Consider the following 17009-nt stretch of genomic DNA (forward strand, 5'->3'; position numbering starts at 1 on the left):
GTTGTCTTGCTCTTAGTGATGCTAAATTCAATTACTTGGTTATTACAGTAATGGCCAGAGGTCTTTCTGAATTGTTTGTCTTTTAGTAAATAAAACACTAGGGGGTTATGTTCTTAGTTTAAAGGGATCTTCCCTGGTGGCTCAGCATTAAAGAATCTGCCTGCAGTGCCACAGTCCCGGGTTTGATCCCTGGGTTGGGGAGTTCCCCTGGAGAAGGGAATGGCTACCCACTCCAGAATTCTTGTCTGGAGAATTCCTTGGATAGAGGAGCTGAGTGGGCTATAGTCCATGGGGTTGAAAGAATTGGACACGACTGAGTGACTAGTACTAAAGAGAAAAACCTCCCCCATCACTGGCTCTTTGTGAAAGTCAAATGTGTCTCCAAGACTTGTAACTTCTGAACCTATGTGTGTATAATGACACTGCTGGTCAAGGTGAGCAGGTAATTGAGTTGGCGCCTTGACATGAGCCCAGTGGAGAGGAAAATGAAGTCTGTGCCCCTGGCTTTGGCAAAAGACCACAGCGAGGTGGCTGTCAGTAGGTGGGAATTAGCAGCAAGAGGCCTTGGGCTCCGCTAGTTTCCGGTCAGATATTATCATCCCTCCAGGAAGGAGGGAGGATGGTGTCTGCACTCTCTTTGTAAAGTGATGGCCTTTGAGATACTAAGAAGGGAATTGAGGAACCCTTCTAGAATGCTTATCCCGGCACATTTCCAACAGTGGCATGCAGGACATCTTTAGGAAGTATCATAGAAATAAGATGGAAGACCATTTGTCCTTGTAATGGGTATGTGACTGACCTTGGAAGACTTTTGTTGACTCTTTTCCTGAAGCTTGAAAAAGGCTTAGAAAGGTCAGGAGGAGAGTGAATATACAATGAATGAGTTAGATCAAGAGAAATTTGGGCTCTCCAGCCTAAAAACAGGAGCATCAACAGGGAGATAATAGGAACTTCCCTGGCAGTCCAGTAGTTAAGACTCTATGCTTCCAGTGAATGGAAGCATGCACTCCAGAGGGCTCGAGTTTGATCCCTGGTCAGGGAACTAAGATCCCACATACACATGATGTGACCAAAAAAAAACCACCTTTCTTCTAAATTAAAAAATTTTCAAAGAACAACACAACAGGGACATAATAAAATGACAGCTTACCAGGAACCTACTCGATGCCATTTAATTCTTAACATATATTCTCTGGAAAGTGTGTTCTTACTCCTCCTGTTTTGCAGGTAGAGAGATTAATGCTCAAGGTAAGTAATCCAGTCTGCCTATCTGGTACTGTGTTTGAATCCAGTCTGCCTAACTGGTACTTGTCTTAGAATTCGAGCTCTATTGCCTGCTAGGGACTTATGCCCTAGATCTCAGCATGAAGAGTACGGAGATGCTCCTTGATGAAAAAAAAAAAAAAAAGTAAACATTTATTATCTCATAGTTTCAGTGGGTCAGGTTTTGGGAATGGCTTAGCTGGGCAGTCTGGCCTGGGCTCTTCCATGAAGTTGTACTCAATACACTGGGTGGGCTGCAGTTATCTGAAAGCTAGACTGAGGCTGAAGGGTCCATTTCCAAGGCGGCTCGTTTGCATGGCTGGCAAATGATGCTGCTGGTTCAAATGCCTCGGCTCTTTCCCCTCTCTTGGACTTTGTTTTTTAATTGGAGGATAATTGCTTTACCATATTGTGTTGGTTTCTGCCATGCATCAGCACCATTCAGCCATAGAGATGTATATATGTCCCCTGCCTCTTGAACCTCCCTCCACCCCGCCTCAGGTTGTCACAGAGAACCTGATTTGAGCTCCTTGTGTCATATAGCACATTTTCAGTGGCTATCTGTTTTACATAAGGTAATTTATAGTTTTTCATGTTACTCTCTAAGTTCGTTGCACCTTCTCCTTCCCTGACTGTGTCCACAAGTCTTTCTATGTGTTTATGTCTGCATCTCCATTGTGAAACTAAAAGTGTTAGTCACGCAATCATGTCCGATTCTTTGCAACCCCACGGACTGTAGCCCACCAGACTTCTCTGTTCTTGGTATTCTCCAGGCAACAATACTGGAGTGGGTAGCCATTCCCTTCTCCAGGGGAGCTTCCCGACCCAGGTCCTGTTTATCAGGCAGATTCTTTACCGTCTGAGCGATTCGCTGCCTTGTGAACAGGCTCATCAGTACCATCTTTCTAGATTCTGTATATACATGTGTTAATATATTTGTTTTTCTCTTTCTGACTTACTGCACTCTGTGTAATAGTCTCTAGGTTCATTCACCTTATTAGGCCTGACTCAAATGTGTTCTTTTCATGGCTGAGTAATATTCCATTGCATATGTGCTCCACAACTTCTTTATCCATTTGTTGATGGATATCTAGGTTGCTTCTATATCCTAGCTATTGTAGGTAGTGCTGGAACGGACATTGGAGCACATGCATCTCTTTCAATTATAGTTTTCTCAGGGTATATGCCCAGTAAGTAGAATTGTTGGGTCATATGGTTCTATTCCTAGTTTTTTTAAAAGGAATCGCCACTCTTCTCTTGGACTTTTGAAGGAACTAGTTTTCAGGTTACAAGTGTTCTTTTATAGAAATTAAAAAAAGTTTATTTTTGGTGTGCTGGGTCTTTATTGCGGTGTGCGGGCTTTCTCTAGTTGCAGCAAGCAGGAGCTACTCTTCATTGCAGTGCAGGGGCTTCTCATTGCAGTGGTGTCTCTTGTTGTGGAGCACAGGCTTTAGGTCCTCTGACTTCAGTAGTCGTGGCACATAGGCTTAGTCGCTCTGCAGCATGTAGAATTTTCCCTTAGCAGGGATCACCTGCATTGGCAGGCTGATTCTTACCCACTGTGCCACCAGGGAGGTCCTAGAGAAATATTAAAAAATATCTATATTTATTTGGCTGCACATGGTCTTAGTTGCAACATGGGGATTTAGTTCCCTGACCAGAGATCAAACACTGACCCCCTGTTTTGGGAGCATGGAGTCTTAGCCACTGGACCACAGGGAAGTCTCTCTTGGATTTTTGAAGGAACTGGTTTTCAGACTACAAGTGTTCTTTTCTATAAGTATTTGGAACTCACCAAGCCCCTTAGTGAAACTGAAAACAGACTCAGAAGGATTCAGAGATGCATTACAGGGAAGAAAGTTAAAGGAAGGGAGAGATGCCTTGAGAGCTTGAAAACCTGAAGGATAACTGATTTCTACGTTAGATCCTTGAATTGATTGAGACTTTTTTGGGGGTCTGAGTTCTTAAAGGACTGTATCTGTTTCTTAGAGAGATGCAGGGCAGACTTTTTTTGGTGGGGGGCGGTTGTCTCTAGGAAATGCTCATGGAGATAGTTATTTATACATACCCTGCCTTGTTCTAGAAAACCAGCTTATAATAATACAGTAGCAACTAAGAGATAAAATGAAGCGGTGGTTTGATGGGTAGTGTGGGCAGGGAGGGAGGTTGGAATATGTGGCATTTTCCTGGTCTGGCTTTGTAAGATGTGGGGAGGCGTGGAAGGACTGCATGCTCTTTGGAAGTTCTCATAAACACCGCCCTTTCTTGGTGATTATTGAACGGCCCTGAGCTGGAGGCTGTGGGTCCCGAGCAGTAACTGGATGGAGGCCGTTCCGCGTGGCTGTTCTCAGTGGTGGGGTCGGGTGTGTGTGTGCAGCAGGGTCCAGCTCCCCTGGGGTTTGGTGCCTGTGCCTCGTGGCGGCTCGTTCTGCTGCTTCTTTGCCCTTGGGGTTGAACTTGCCTAGTGTTCTGGGGGCTGGGTGACCCTGGGCTGCCCAGTCACCTCAGCTCGTGGAGCCAGGTGTCCGCTAGTCTCTCCTATGGAACTCAGCCAGGACCCTGTAACTACGGGACTAACTTGCCCGTACTGAACTTCTGTTGTAAACTTTTTTTAACCCCTTATTTCATAGCAAAACATTTCCAGGATTGAAAATTAAAAAACAACTTTTTTAGGGCTTCCCTGGTGGTCCAGTGATTGAGACTCTGTGCTTCCAATGCAGGGTGGGGGTGGGGGTGCAGGTTCAATCCCTGGTCAGGGAACTAGATCCCGAATGCCTTGAGGCATGGCCAAAAAAAAAAAAAAAATTTAATAGAAAAACCCAACTTTTTAGCCCAAATAATAAGTCTCTACAATTGTTTATGTAGAGATGACTCCTGATGACTTTTCCTTTGTGCTCTTGACCTGTTTCGACTGTTTTCGCTCCCACTGTATACTGGTCGGGGGATGTTGCTTGGAACTGCTTTCTTCCTCTGCATACCATCAGTATCTCTTACTCTTTTCTTTCAGTCCTGCAGATATAAGCAAACATATAAGTAATATAGAAATTACCTAGCAAACCTAATGCTCTAAAATGTTTAGAAGAAAAAACAAGCACATCCTCTCCCACCAGCCTGATAAAACAGTTAGGCATATTCCTCCGCATTCCTTTTTCCATGCCACAAGACACGTTTGAAGATGCAGTGAAAAACGTTGCCAGGGAAGCCAGAGTTGGTGAAGTGGGAGCTCATAACTTACAGAATCTTAACCTTGGTGTGCGTTTGCGTTTGTCCATCCACATTGCTTTTTGTGTCCAACAGTGGAGAACACACAGCTGACCCTGAACCTGCAGACAGAGAACAAAGGCGGTGTTGTCTCGGGTGGTGAGCTGACAATTTTCCTGGACGGGCCGACTGTTGATCTGGGAAGCGTGCCTAATGGCAGTGCCGTGACGGATGGTGAGTGCCGCCCTGCTCCCCAAGGCCTGTGCCGGGACAGGGCAGGGTGGGGCGGGGCGGGGCAGAGCTGAGGAGGTGCCCAGAGCTTGGTTCTCTACCAGATATCTGGGTTCAGGTACTGCTCAGCCAGCCCAGACTCTTCTGAGCATCGTGGATCCCAATCATGACATGATTTTTCAAGGACTGCTTTCTGATAAAGGACCAAAATAAATGTCAAGTCTTTGTGAGTGTGTTGTTATTTTGGTTTGAGAACAGAGAGAAACATCTTTTCATCCCATATGGACTTTGGAAAATAAAACATCTTTATTAAATGTTACTTGGGCCCGTTTTTCTTCTTCCCAGTGCACTTAAACTCCCTGGGGAACTAGAGAGTGTCTTTTATGGGATGGTCTTGGTTGGGAGAGGGGAACTGTGTGTCTCAGAGATTCACACCAGTAACATACAGGCAAGAAGCAGGGAAATCGGAGAGTGGTTCCTGCCTTCGTCCTGAATGTGGGCGGTTTGTTTCTTTTCATCTAGCCTGAAGTTAGTCACCTTTGGATCTAGCAGGAAATTATTTCATGACATCTGAGGTCTGAAATGGGTTGGCTCTCTTTATAATTTTTTCTCATTAAATGTGATGTAACTATGGTGCTTTCCAGGCCCCAACCAGGCTTTCCGTAGCTGCAGGGGGTGAGATTCGAGTTCTGTTTCAAGGGCATTTGGGCGGAATCTCAGTGACTGGATGGGCCTTGACTGCTGCAAATCCTCCCTCAGCAGGGCTCCTTGGTGCTTGGGGCACTTTCTGTGCATCTAGAGAACACGCATCATTCACTCATTCAGCATATATGTCCATAATTGAGCACTGGGTCTGTACTAGCTCCTGGACCAGGTGCTGGTCAGATGGCAGGGGCAAAATTCACATGGTCTCTGCTCTCTAGAGCTTGTGATCTACTCAGTGAGGGCAGGGGATGTTAGACACCAAACGAGTAAATGCACAAATAATTATATAATCATAACTGACCTGAACTATGAAGGAAGAGTGCTGGGTGGTGTGAGGTTCCTCCACTTTAGGGGGAATCTCATCTAAACTAGGGACACAGAGAAGGTTTTCTTTGAGGACGCTGAGACCTGCTGGAACATGAATTTAGACAGGCCAAGGTGGGGATGTGAGGTGTTGGGGTGGCTGAGTAAGAGGTAGAGGGGTCTCAGGTGCAAAGGCTCTCAGATGGAAGGGAGTGTGGCCTTTCGTAGGCATAGGGATGGCCAGTTGGATAGTGAGGAGTGAGAAAAGTAGAGTGGTGGGAGATGAAGCCAGTTGGATCACGTAGCCTCTAAGACCTCAATAAGGATTTGGAACCTCAACGTAAGAAGCAGAAAGCTGTTGAAGGGTTTTTAATCAGGAGAGTCTCATGATTTGATTTAGATTGGATCTGATCTGACTTTATTAAGTTTTTTTATTTTATTTTAAAAATATTTATTTATTTTTTTGGCTGCATCAGGTCTTCATTGTGGCCCACGGGCTCTCTAATTGTGGGCTTACTTGTCCTATGGCATGTAGGATCTTAGTTCCCTGACCAGGGATGGAACCCATGTCCCCTGCACTGGAAGGTGGATTCTTCACCCCTGAACTGCCAGGGATGTTCCTGATGTAGCTTTTCAAAAGCTCACTGATCGTGATGTGGAGAGATGCCCCAATTCCTTGCCCCCACTTTGCATGGCCAGCATCTGGCCTTTGTCTCACATGGTGTGGTTTCATTTAATGTATAAGGCAACATGCCTGTAAGTGCCTGAGACGTTCTTGAAGGTCTTGAGGAAGAGGAGGTGTTTCCAGGTTTGAGCCCCTCTGTTCCTCGGCCCTGGTCAGATCTCACCTGGCCCTCCCTGTCCTTGCTGGGCTGGCAGCTGCAGCTGAGTGGACACTCGCTCGGGGGTGGAAACACGCAGTTAGTGGTGTTGCTATACCCACATCTCGAACAGAGGTGTGAGCTTCTCAATGTTTATTTCTTATGATGGATCCCTTTTCCAGGTTCACAGCCACCTTCGAGAGAATCCAGCGGGACAGCCGTTGCTCCAGAGAACCGCCACCAGCCCCCCAGCACAAACTGCTTTGGTGGGAGATCCCGGTAAGACATCCTCCTCCTGCCCTGTGAAGGAGGGGAGCCAGGATTGCTCAGAGCTCCTGAAAACATGTGGGAAAGTGACAAGGAACAGTTCATGTTAGAAACTGTCAGAAATTTCCAGAGAGGTTGTAACTGACTTGCAAGACTTATAAGTATGTTAATATGGCCCGGAGGGGAATACACAACTCAGGATTCTCAGAAGGGTCAGTGGTTCCTTGACAAAGATGGGGATGGACCAAGTTGTTTATTTGGCCAAAAGGAACTACTGAGCAGAGCTTAACTTCTTTTTGATGATCAGGTACCATGGCCGCAGTTATCCTTCCAGGAAATACAAAGGAGCAACTTAGAGCAGTGGTTTTTTTTTTTCCTTTTTATTTAGGCTTGCTGTACAAAGATTTTCTCTAGTTAACGGTGATCTGGGGCTGCTCTCTAGTTGTGGTGCGAAGGCGCCTCATTGCAGTGGTTTCTCGTTGCAGAGCGTGGACCTTAGGGCACACAGGCTTCAGTAGTTGCGGTACATGGGCCTAGCTGCCCCAAGGCCTGTGGGATCCTCCTGGACCAGGGATCAAACCCCTGCGACCTGCATTAGCAGGAAGATTTCTAACCAGCAGACCACGAGGGAGGTCCCAGAGCAGTGTTTTTGTGCATGTGGCGTTTTCTGTCTGTTTGTGGGGATGATCCATGATTCCCTTTGGAGTGCTGATTCAGACCTTCTGCACTCAGAGTCTGAGCTGTATTATGCTTGTTATATACATGTCACAAATAATGTTATTATTAGACTTTATTTACTGACATCCCCATCTTATAGCTGTGTTAATGGTGCATATTCATCTCCACGGCCACTAAATTCCCAGGCAGGGGAATAGTTTTAAGTATATTAGATGGGGAGGAGTTTTTATTATATATTGCTTATTGTTTCATTGTTTGTCACACTGTACAAAATTCCTAGATGTTTTAAAGAAATTTTAAGGAAAAGAATCATATGGAATGTAGTTTGTAAACCAGAGAACAGGTGAATAACTGGCAAAATCTTCCCAAACAAGTCCTGGGGCATGGGGGAATAATGCTTTAAGAAACAGAGTATATAGCGAGCTGGGGCTGCTATATACCCGCAGCATCTGGAAAGACTGCTCTGAGGACAGCCATCAGCCTGTCTGGATTTTGTGGTTTTGAGGGTTTGTGAGGTCTCAATGGCCGGCAGGCATCAGGAATAAGAGAGGGTTAGACGTTTGGATCTTCTGTCTATAGCATCATTAGTAGTAGAGGTACCGTTTCCCTGTTGTCTTTTCTCCAAGCTTCTGCAGAGCTCTGGCCTCATATCCTGAAGATGGGTCACCTAGTCTATCATGGAGAAGAGAGACTTGAAGTTAGGAAAAGTGGCTGAGCCTCAAAGGGTTGTTGTTGTTCAGTTGCTCAGTTGTGTCTGACTCTTTGTGACCCCATGGACTGTAGCACACCAGGCTTCCCTGTCCTTCACTATCTCCCGGACTTTGCTCAAACTCATGTCCATTGAGTTGGTGATGCCATCCAACCATCTGATCCTCTGTCTTCCCCTTCTCCTCCTGCCTTCAGTCTTTCCCAGCATCAGGGTCTTTTCCAATGAGTCAGTTCTTTGCATCAGGTGAGAAAAGTATTGGTGCTTCAGCTTCAGCATCAGTCCTTCCAGTGAATATTCAGGACTGATTTCCTTTACGATTGACTGGTTTGATGTTCTTGCTGCCCAAGAGACTCTCAAGAATCTTCTCCAGCACCACAATTTGAAAGCATCAATTCTTCAGCATTCAGCCTTCTTTATGGTCCAACTCTCACGTCCATACATGACTACTGTAGTCTCACAGGTTAAGGAACAACAATGCAATTGGCAAATCTTGTATCAACAGAGACACCATTGGCACCCAGAGCTAGAAAAACAGAATCTCTGCAGTGGCGAGTGGCTGGTGGAGAGGAACACCTCAGGTGTCCACTGTGAGAATGCTGCCTCTGAGCCCTGGTGCTCGTCACTGCCATCTTGGTCTTTGAGCTGACTTGGAAAATTTGTGTCAAGCACAACTGATGTCACTCAATTTGGGGCTGGAAGGCAGCGTTCCGCTCTTAACAGTTTCGGACTTAAGTTCTTGAGCTATTTGTTGCTCTCTTCAGTTCTCTGATGGGTAGACCTTGAAATTCACATATCTGGTTAGCCCTCCTTTGTGCTCTTGTTTGTGTTGAGGGTTGTTGATGGTTAGAGCAGTAGCCAGACTTCAATAGAAAATCGGTTGCAATTTTGCCCACAACACACAGTGGACATGTAGTGCTGGTTAACTGTCAGTGGACAGAGTGCTTGTAGGTGATTGAAGCCGTTGGGCGCCTTCTCCATCTGCCTGGCTACTGCTGCATTTTCATGTGTGGTCTGTGAATTTTCACAGGCCTCTGCCATCCAGGTATTCATTGTGAGTGGGAGTGGAATCCGCTGCCATTTGATGGCAGACACTTTGGCATATATGGCCTTTGTGAAGTCACCGTGTACACAGGGGGTGGCAGAGTGGTCTACTGGATGAATGTGAGGCTCTGGCAGCAGATGTAGACTGAATCCTGGCCTGTCACTGACTTGCTATACATTATTGGGCAAGTCATCAAACTTCTTAGCCTCAGTCTTTTCAGGTGTAAAATTGAGGGTATCGCCTGCCTCACGGGATCACTGCAGGAATTAACTGGGATGAGTTAGGTGGCTCAGATGATAAAGGACCTGCCTGTAACGCAGGAGACCCGTGTTCAATCCCTGGGTTGGGAAGATCCCCTGGAGAAGGGAATGTCTACTCACTCCAGCATTCTTGCTGGAGAATCCCATGGACAGAGGAGCCTGGTGAGTTACAGTCCATGGGGTCAGAAAGAGTCAGACACGACTGAGTGACTAACACACAATACCATCTGAGGGCCTTGCACACAGGCATCGCGCAGTAAAGGTGGCCAGGAGTTGCATCTGGAGACTGTCTTTCACGCCCCACTTCCCCACCCCCAAACCTGGGACGTAACGCATGATGAAGCATTCCTGTCCAGGAGTCTGTAGTTAGGAGGGTGATGAATCAAACCTTCAGGACTCAGGGACAATCCTCTGCTGTCCTTGGTTTCCTGTGGCAGAGAGAATGACGGGCTTCGGCCCGCCGCCTCCCAGACTAAATATTTAGCTTTCGCCGTCTGAAAGGGTAGGTTTTTCTTGGACTTGGGTGCTATTCTCCATGATCAAAGGTGCTCTGATGTGCCTGTGAAGGTGAAGATTGCAGTGTGAAAGCAGCCTTTTCCTCTCCTGCCCCTGCTTTATAAAGCTATAGAATTGGAACCATGTAAGAGCTGTATCTTAAGGATTCATCTCCCCAAGTTCATCCAGCAACATTTCCAGGTGCTTGCAGAACAGGACCTCATAACTCTGTCTCCTAGTGGGATCTTTCCCACTTGTTATGGGTCATCAGGTGGAACATCTCTAGATGTTTTGCCATTTGGGCTGCCATGTGGAAGCCAGCATGGTATCACCACCCATGGCATAAAGTTATTAGCAGACCAACCACATTAGTATCCACTCAGTGGGTCTGGTTGAGTAAAGAAAGAGTTAATATCACACACTGTTGTATAGTCTTGCAATGAAATGCTGTCTGGTAGCAAAAAAATGGGGAATAGATAGTTAATATCAGTGTGTTGGAATCTCAGAAACATAATGTTGAACAAGAGCTGCAGATGACAGAAAAAATATACAGTATGATGTCATTTATATAAAGTTTAAAAATGTAAAATGAAACCATGTATATATATATGTATTTTTTATGGATACCTTCATAGGTGGTAAAACTGTAAAAAACAGAAGGGAATCATTAACCCTACCTAAATTCAGGAGGATGGTTGTCACTGGTGGGTTTAATGAAGAAAAAACACAATGAAAGCTTCTGGGTACTGGGAATGCTATTTCTTAGCCCAGAGTTTTTTTTCTTTAACTGAATATTTAATATATGCTTTCATTTGCATGATATATTTCACAATACAGAAACTATCATCTACCAATCTTGGTAAGCTGAATAGGGATGGTGTTCGGTTGCAGAGATTGTTGTGTACCGTTGAGGCAGACAGGTTTCAGAACTTCGGGTTTCTCCAGGTTGGATGATGAGCACTCATTTCTCTTCTGCCCTGTTCATCTTTACAGTGGTGGAGCTAGTGATTCTAAGACGGTGCTCCATGCTGGCCTTGTCAGCCGCGCTTCCGCCACTTAGAGATCTCAGGTGGGAGAATGTCATCTGGGCCTTGGGAATAGGGTCCAGATGAAAGCTGGCCACTGCCAGACCACGTGTCAGAATAGCAGTAATCTTAGTGGCCCGAGAGGGCCAGTCTGGTATCATTTTGTGCTTGGAGTGGGGACCGTCATGTGGGGTACCCAGGGCTCTGTCTGCGAGTGTGCCGTCCTGGGCTGCATCCTCAGCCCGTGTTCCCTGGTCCAGTGTTGCGGAGCCCCCTGGGAGAGTGTGTGCTAGTTGGCATGGGGAGGGCCTTCCACACCCTCCAGTAATCCCCCAGTGTTTGTTTTATTTTGCTGGAATGAGGGCTGACTTGGGAACCGTGCCTAAGTCAATTCAGGTTTTGCAGATCTCCTGTGTGCCCGGTGTCGTGCACACATCGCCTTGCACGAGGCTTGCCAGAAGCACGGTGTCTGCTTTCCACATGCAGTCTTCATGGCATATGCAGTGTATATGAAGTTTCATGTCATGGGAGGCTCTGGGAGAGAAGAGATGAGTATGTGGAGAGGAAGACACTGATGAGAGGGAGGGTGGATGTTTGCAGAGAGACTTGTCCACCGTTCAGGGGTTCAGTCCAGTGGCTTAGGGGCTAATGCTGGTAACTAGAGAAGCTAACAGTGGGTTGAACATGGAGGGAAAAAGAACCCATCAGGGGGATCCCCGATGGTACTGGCAGCCCTCTTCAGAGATAAATGGTTGGGAAATTCAGGTGAGAAATGGTTGGGAAATTCCAGACTAAAGGTGGAAAGCCAGGGCGTTGGAATCCCTCTGTGGTTTGCTGATTCTTCATCACCTGTGATTTTACCCCCTCTTTCTGGGCTCTTACATGAAATCAGGGCGTTAAGCTGGTGTCAACTGATGGGTGAAACCATCATAGGACTGTCTGTGAACTATGCTGTTGCTCCAAGCACAGACTTAAGATTTCTTCTGACTTGCAGACAGAAAAGGATAAATATCCTTTGACATCTCTCATATGCAGACCCTAAAAAGAAATGATACAAGTAAACTTACAGAATGGAAAGAGATTCAGACTTAGAGAATGAACTTATGGTGGAAGGGAAGAGATAGCTAGGAAGTTTGGGATGGGCGTGGACATACTGCTATATTTAAAATGGATAACCAAGACGGACCTACAGTATGGCACATGGAACTCAGTTGAATGTTATGTGGCAGCTTGGATGGGAGGGGAGTTTGGGGAAGAATGGATACATGAGTATGTATGGCTGACTCCCTTCACTGTTCATCTGAAACTGTCACAACATTGTTAATTCTTAATTGGCTATACCCCAAAACAAAACAAAAAATTAAAAAAAAAGATGAGTCAGCCATAGATTTACACGTATTCCCCATAATACGTGTAAATCTATGGCTGATTCATATCAATGTATGACAAAACCCACTGAAATGTTGTGAAGTAATTAGCCTCCAACTAATAAAAAAAAAAAAAAAAGAAAGAAAAAAAAAAGAACCCAGCCTGAATGTGAAGGAGACAAGGCTATTCTGCTGGGAAGTCTTCAAGGAGGAGGCCCTGGAGCAGAACAGACCACAAGGTAGAGACAGGCCCGGGCAGTTGGCCTCTCTGGTTATTTCAGCTGAGATCCCAGACATGTGAGAAAGGTCAACTTGGATCCTTGAAGGTCCTGTGAAACTTCCAGATGACTCAGCTACATGTGAAGCAAAGCCACCGCTGCTGAGTCCTGCCCAAATTACCTGATTACGAGCAAGTAAATGATAAAGACTCTGATGCTGGGAAAGATTGACGGCAGGAGGAGAAGGTGATGACAGAGGATGAGATGGTTGGATGGCATCATCGACTCGATGGACATGAATTTGGGTGGACTCTGGGAGTTGGTGATGGACAGGGAGGCCTGGCGTGCTGCGATTCATGGGGTCGCAAAGAGTCAGACACGACTGAGCGACTGAACTGAACTGAACTGAAATGATGATTGTGTTTTAAATCGCTAAGCTTTGGAATGTCCAGTTATACAACAATGGAAACTGATGCTTGCGCCAATGATTTCTGTAAAATAATTATACTAATGGTGAGATTTAGGATCTAGAATATTGTCGAGGTATAAATTATAGTACTGTTTGACACAGGACATTAAAAATATTAACTCATCTTGCCTCAGCTAAGCTTAACACTTTATACTGCTAATACTATTATTTTTGAGGGCTAGCATTTACATGGGACTAGTGTTATCTGGCTGAAGCTCTTGTCTAGTTGCTATAAATTTTGGATTTGCCTTTCACCTGAATCAGAGTTTCTCGAAGGAAAAGAATAAAATTATTCCCACACTAAAAAAAAAAAAAGATGAGAAGAAAAAGATTTCTTCCAACTTGAACAACTAGCTCCTCTGTTTAGAATCCCCATAGATTTTCCATTGTCAAACAGGGAAATGGTATGAGCAAATGGAAGAATGCATTGAATTTGCTTTTGGGTTCATAAAGTTTTTCACTTATAGGTCTGAAATCTGTGAAAGAGATCTTGGTTAAGAAGATATAGGGGCTTAAGTAATTAATTTTTCTTTATTATGTACTATATATATATTTATTGTAAGAATATATGTGAATGTACATGAGTGTGCATGAGCATGTTTGTGTGTGTTTTTGGTGTGAAGGGCTGGAGGCCTCCGTTCCCCATCAGCTGTCAGTATTGGGTCGTGTTGGTCAGAATCTGCATTTTAACAGGCTCCCACACAGTTCTTTGACATGTGAAAGTTCATACCCTCCTATGATAGACTTTTCATCCACCCTCCTTTCCTCTCTCCCTTTTTATCCTGCTTTGATGAAAGCATATCAGATTTATTGACTCTCTTGCCTTGGCATTAATGACCTCTGGAGATTTAAAAGCCCTAATCTTGGAGACATGGAAAGGCCCAAGGTCTCTGGTGAGCTCTAAATAGCTCATCAGCTGTGTCTGCAGACAGCCTAGCCCAGAAAGGAAAGAAAAATAAACTTCACCGAGTGTGAGGCTGCTGGGAACACTGCTGGAAGTCCTTGGCGGGGGGTGGCCAGCAAAGACCGGGAAGCAAAGCTAATGGGAGCAAGAGGTGGATGGGAACTGAGCCTTCAGGCTCTGGGTCACTCTCTGTCATTGTTGGCCACTGCCACCTGTCCTTCCACCGAGATGACTAAAGGTGCTTGATTCGGAACTGTAGTTAGTTATTTTTGGCCATGCTGTGCTGCTTGAGGACCTTAGTTCCCCAACCAGAGACTGAACCTGGGGCCCCAGCAGTGAAAGCACCGATTCCTAACCACTGCCCACCAGGGAATTCCCTTCAACCTGCAGTGATGTGGCGATGTCACCCTGTCAGTGTGACACTGATCCAAATGTCTTTATGGTCTCCATTCAGGCCTCCCACCCAAGAACTTCTACTTAAAATCTAGCTGTAGGCTCATTACAATTGCTGGGGAAGAGTAATCTGTTTACTTGTATGGTAATAACAGATCTGGTTCCTGCACACAAGGGGCTTGCAGGGCTCTCTTCTGAGTAGATGGCATGTAAGGAATAGGATTGAGACCGTGGGTAAGAGCTACCCTGCATTCTCAAAGCCAGACGTTGAAAAGTCATCATCGAGATGAAGTACACATTTATTTATATGTTAATTTATTAATTCTGCACTGATTAAAACTATGCATTATGCATTATTGTACTGTTTTTGTTTTGGGGTTTTGTTTTTGTTTTTTTGGCTGTGCCATGTGGCTTGTGGGATCTTAGTTCCCTGACCAAGGGTTGAACTCAGGTTTCTGGCAGTGGAAGCACAGAGTCTTAACCACTAGACCAGCAGGGAATTCCCTATTGAATGTTTGTTTATTCAGATTCATTATCTCACTGATCTTTATTGGAGGTAGTTTTTATTGGAGGTAATTTTTGTTGGAGGCAGTATTTGTTCCACACACATGAATGCCAGGCTGTGAGCTGGGCTGTAGGTAAAAAGATAAAAAAGTCATGGCCCTTGACATTGAGGACTGGCATTTGGTGGGAGACAGACAGAAGTGACAGTTCCAGGGTAGTATGATGGACCCCATGGTGGTGGTGAGTGAAGCTAGTGGAAAGTTTACCTAAATCCACCAGGGGATAATATGGGAAGATCTCACATGTTTGATCTGTATTTTGAAGGAGTTTGCAGACCAGTGAAGTGGGGGAAAGGGACGTCGCTCAGGCTGAGGGAACAGCGTGGGCAAAGGCAATTGAGAATAAGAGAACTTGGCACATTTGGACATATTAGTCATTTGGTAATGTTGACACAAGATATTCAGGATGATAGCTGAAGCCAGCCATGGTCTGCAGGTCAAATCCAGACTGCCACTTGTTTGTTTGTTTAGAGCAGTGTTTGGTTCACAGCAACACTGAGCAGCAAGTACAGAGATTTCCCACCTACCACATACACACAGCCTCCCACAGTGGGGAGCATGCCGTCAGCACCCCACACTAGAGTGGTTCGTGTTGCTGCAGTCATTGAACCTACACTGACACATCATCATCCCAAATGATAATGAGAGACTTTATCTCCCAGTGTCCATAGTTTATATTAGGGTTCACTCTTGGTGTTGTGTACTTTATGATTTGACACATGTATAGTGACATGCTTCCCTGGTGGCTCAGAGGCTAAAAGCTTCTGTGGGAGACCTGGGTTCAATCCCTGGGTCGGGAAGATCCCCTGGAGAAGGAAATGGCAACCCACTCCAGTATTCTTGCCTGGAGAATCCCATGGATGGAGGAGCCTGGTAGGCTACAGTCCACAGGGTTGCAAAGAGTCAGATACGACTGAGCGACTTCACTATCACTATCACTATCACTATAGTGACATGCATCCACCATTATAGCATTATACAAAATAGTTTCAGTGCTCTAAAGATCTCCTGTATTCTGTCTGTTCATCCCTCTCTCCCTGTTAACCATTGATTTTTTTTACTGTCTATGTAGTTTTGCCTTTTCTAGAATGTCATCTAACTGAAATCATAAAATTTGTAGCTCAGATTGTAGCCCTTCACTTAGTAGTATTCATCTGAGGTTCCTCTGTGTCCCTTCATGGTTTGATAGCTCATTTGTTTTTTAGAACTAAATAATATTTCTGGTCTCATCACTTCATGGCAAATAGATGGGGAAACAATGGAAACAGTGACAGACTTTATGTTTTGGGGCTCCAAAATCACGGCAGATAGTGACTGCTGCCATGAAATTAAAAGATGCTTGCTCCTTGGAAAAAAGTTATGAACAACCTAGATAGCATATTAAAAAGCAGAGACATTATTGCCAGCAAAGGTCCATCTAGTCAAAGCTTTGGTTTTTCCAGTAGTCATGTATGGATATGAGAGTTGGACTATAAAGAAAGCTGAGTGCCGAAGAATTGATGCTTTTGAACTGTGGTGTTGGAGAAAACTCTTGAGAGTCCCTTGGACTCTTGCAAGGAGATCCAACCAGTTCTTCCTAAAGGAAATCAGTCCTAAATATTCATTGGAAGGACTGATGCTGAAGCTGAAGCTCCAATACTTTGGCCACCTGATGTGAAGAAGTGACTCATTTGAAAAGATCCTGATGCTGGGAAAGATTGAAGGCAGGAGGAGAAGGGGATGGCAGAGGATAAGATGATTGGATGGCATCACCGACTCAATGGACATGAGTTTGAGTAAACTCCAGAAGTTGGTGGTAGACAGGGATGCCTGGCATGCTGCAGTCCACAGGGTCGCAAAGAGTTGGATACGACTGAGCGACTGAACTGAATTGACTGAAATAATATTTCATCATCTGGACATAGCACAGTTTATTTATCCATTCACCTACTGAGGGACATCTTGGTTGCTTCTGAGTTTTGACAATTTTGAACAAAGCTACTGTAAACATCCCTGTGCAAATTTTTCTGTGGACATGTTTTCCACTCCTTTGGATAAATACAAAGGAAAGCAATTGCTAGGTTGTATGGTAAGAGCAAAAGAGCACGTTTAGTTT

General features: G+C 45.1%; 1 protein-coding gene across 4 annotated transcripts in view; it reads left to right on the forward strand.

Moving 5' to 3' along the window:
- The window catches only part of WWP2 (WW domain containing E3 ubiquitin protein ligase 2), a 149171-nt gene that overhangs the window by 59363 nt on the left and 72799 nt on the right, over nt 1–17009 (forward strand). For 3 of the 4 annotated variants that reach the window (XM_043898953.1, XM_043898954.1, XM_043898959.1), the window contains 2 exons: nt 4561–4698; nt 6707–6803. In XM_043898953.1, the coding sequence (XP_043754888.1) occupies nt 4561–4698; nt 6707–6803 (235 nt within the window). Of the gene's footprint in view, nt 1–3609; nt 3627–4560; nt 4699–6706; nt 6804–17009 lie in introns of those variants that run through there. The other variant, XM_043898956.1, reaches the window with a different exon arrangement.

The sequence above is a fragment of the Cervus elaphus genome, chromosome 4, assembly GCF_910594005.1.
Source record: "Cervus elaphus chromosome 4, mCerEla1.1, whole genome shotgun sequence".
NCBI classification, from domain to species: Eukaryota; Metazoa; Chordata; class Mammalia; order Artiodactyla; family Cervidae; genus Cervus; species Cervus elaphus.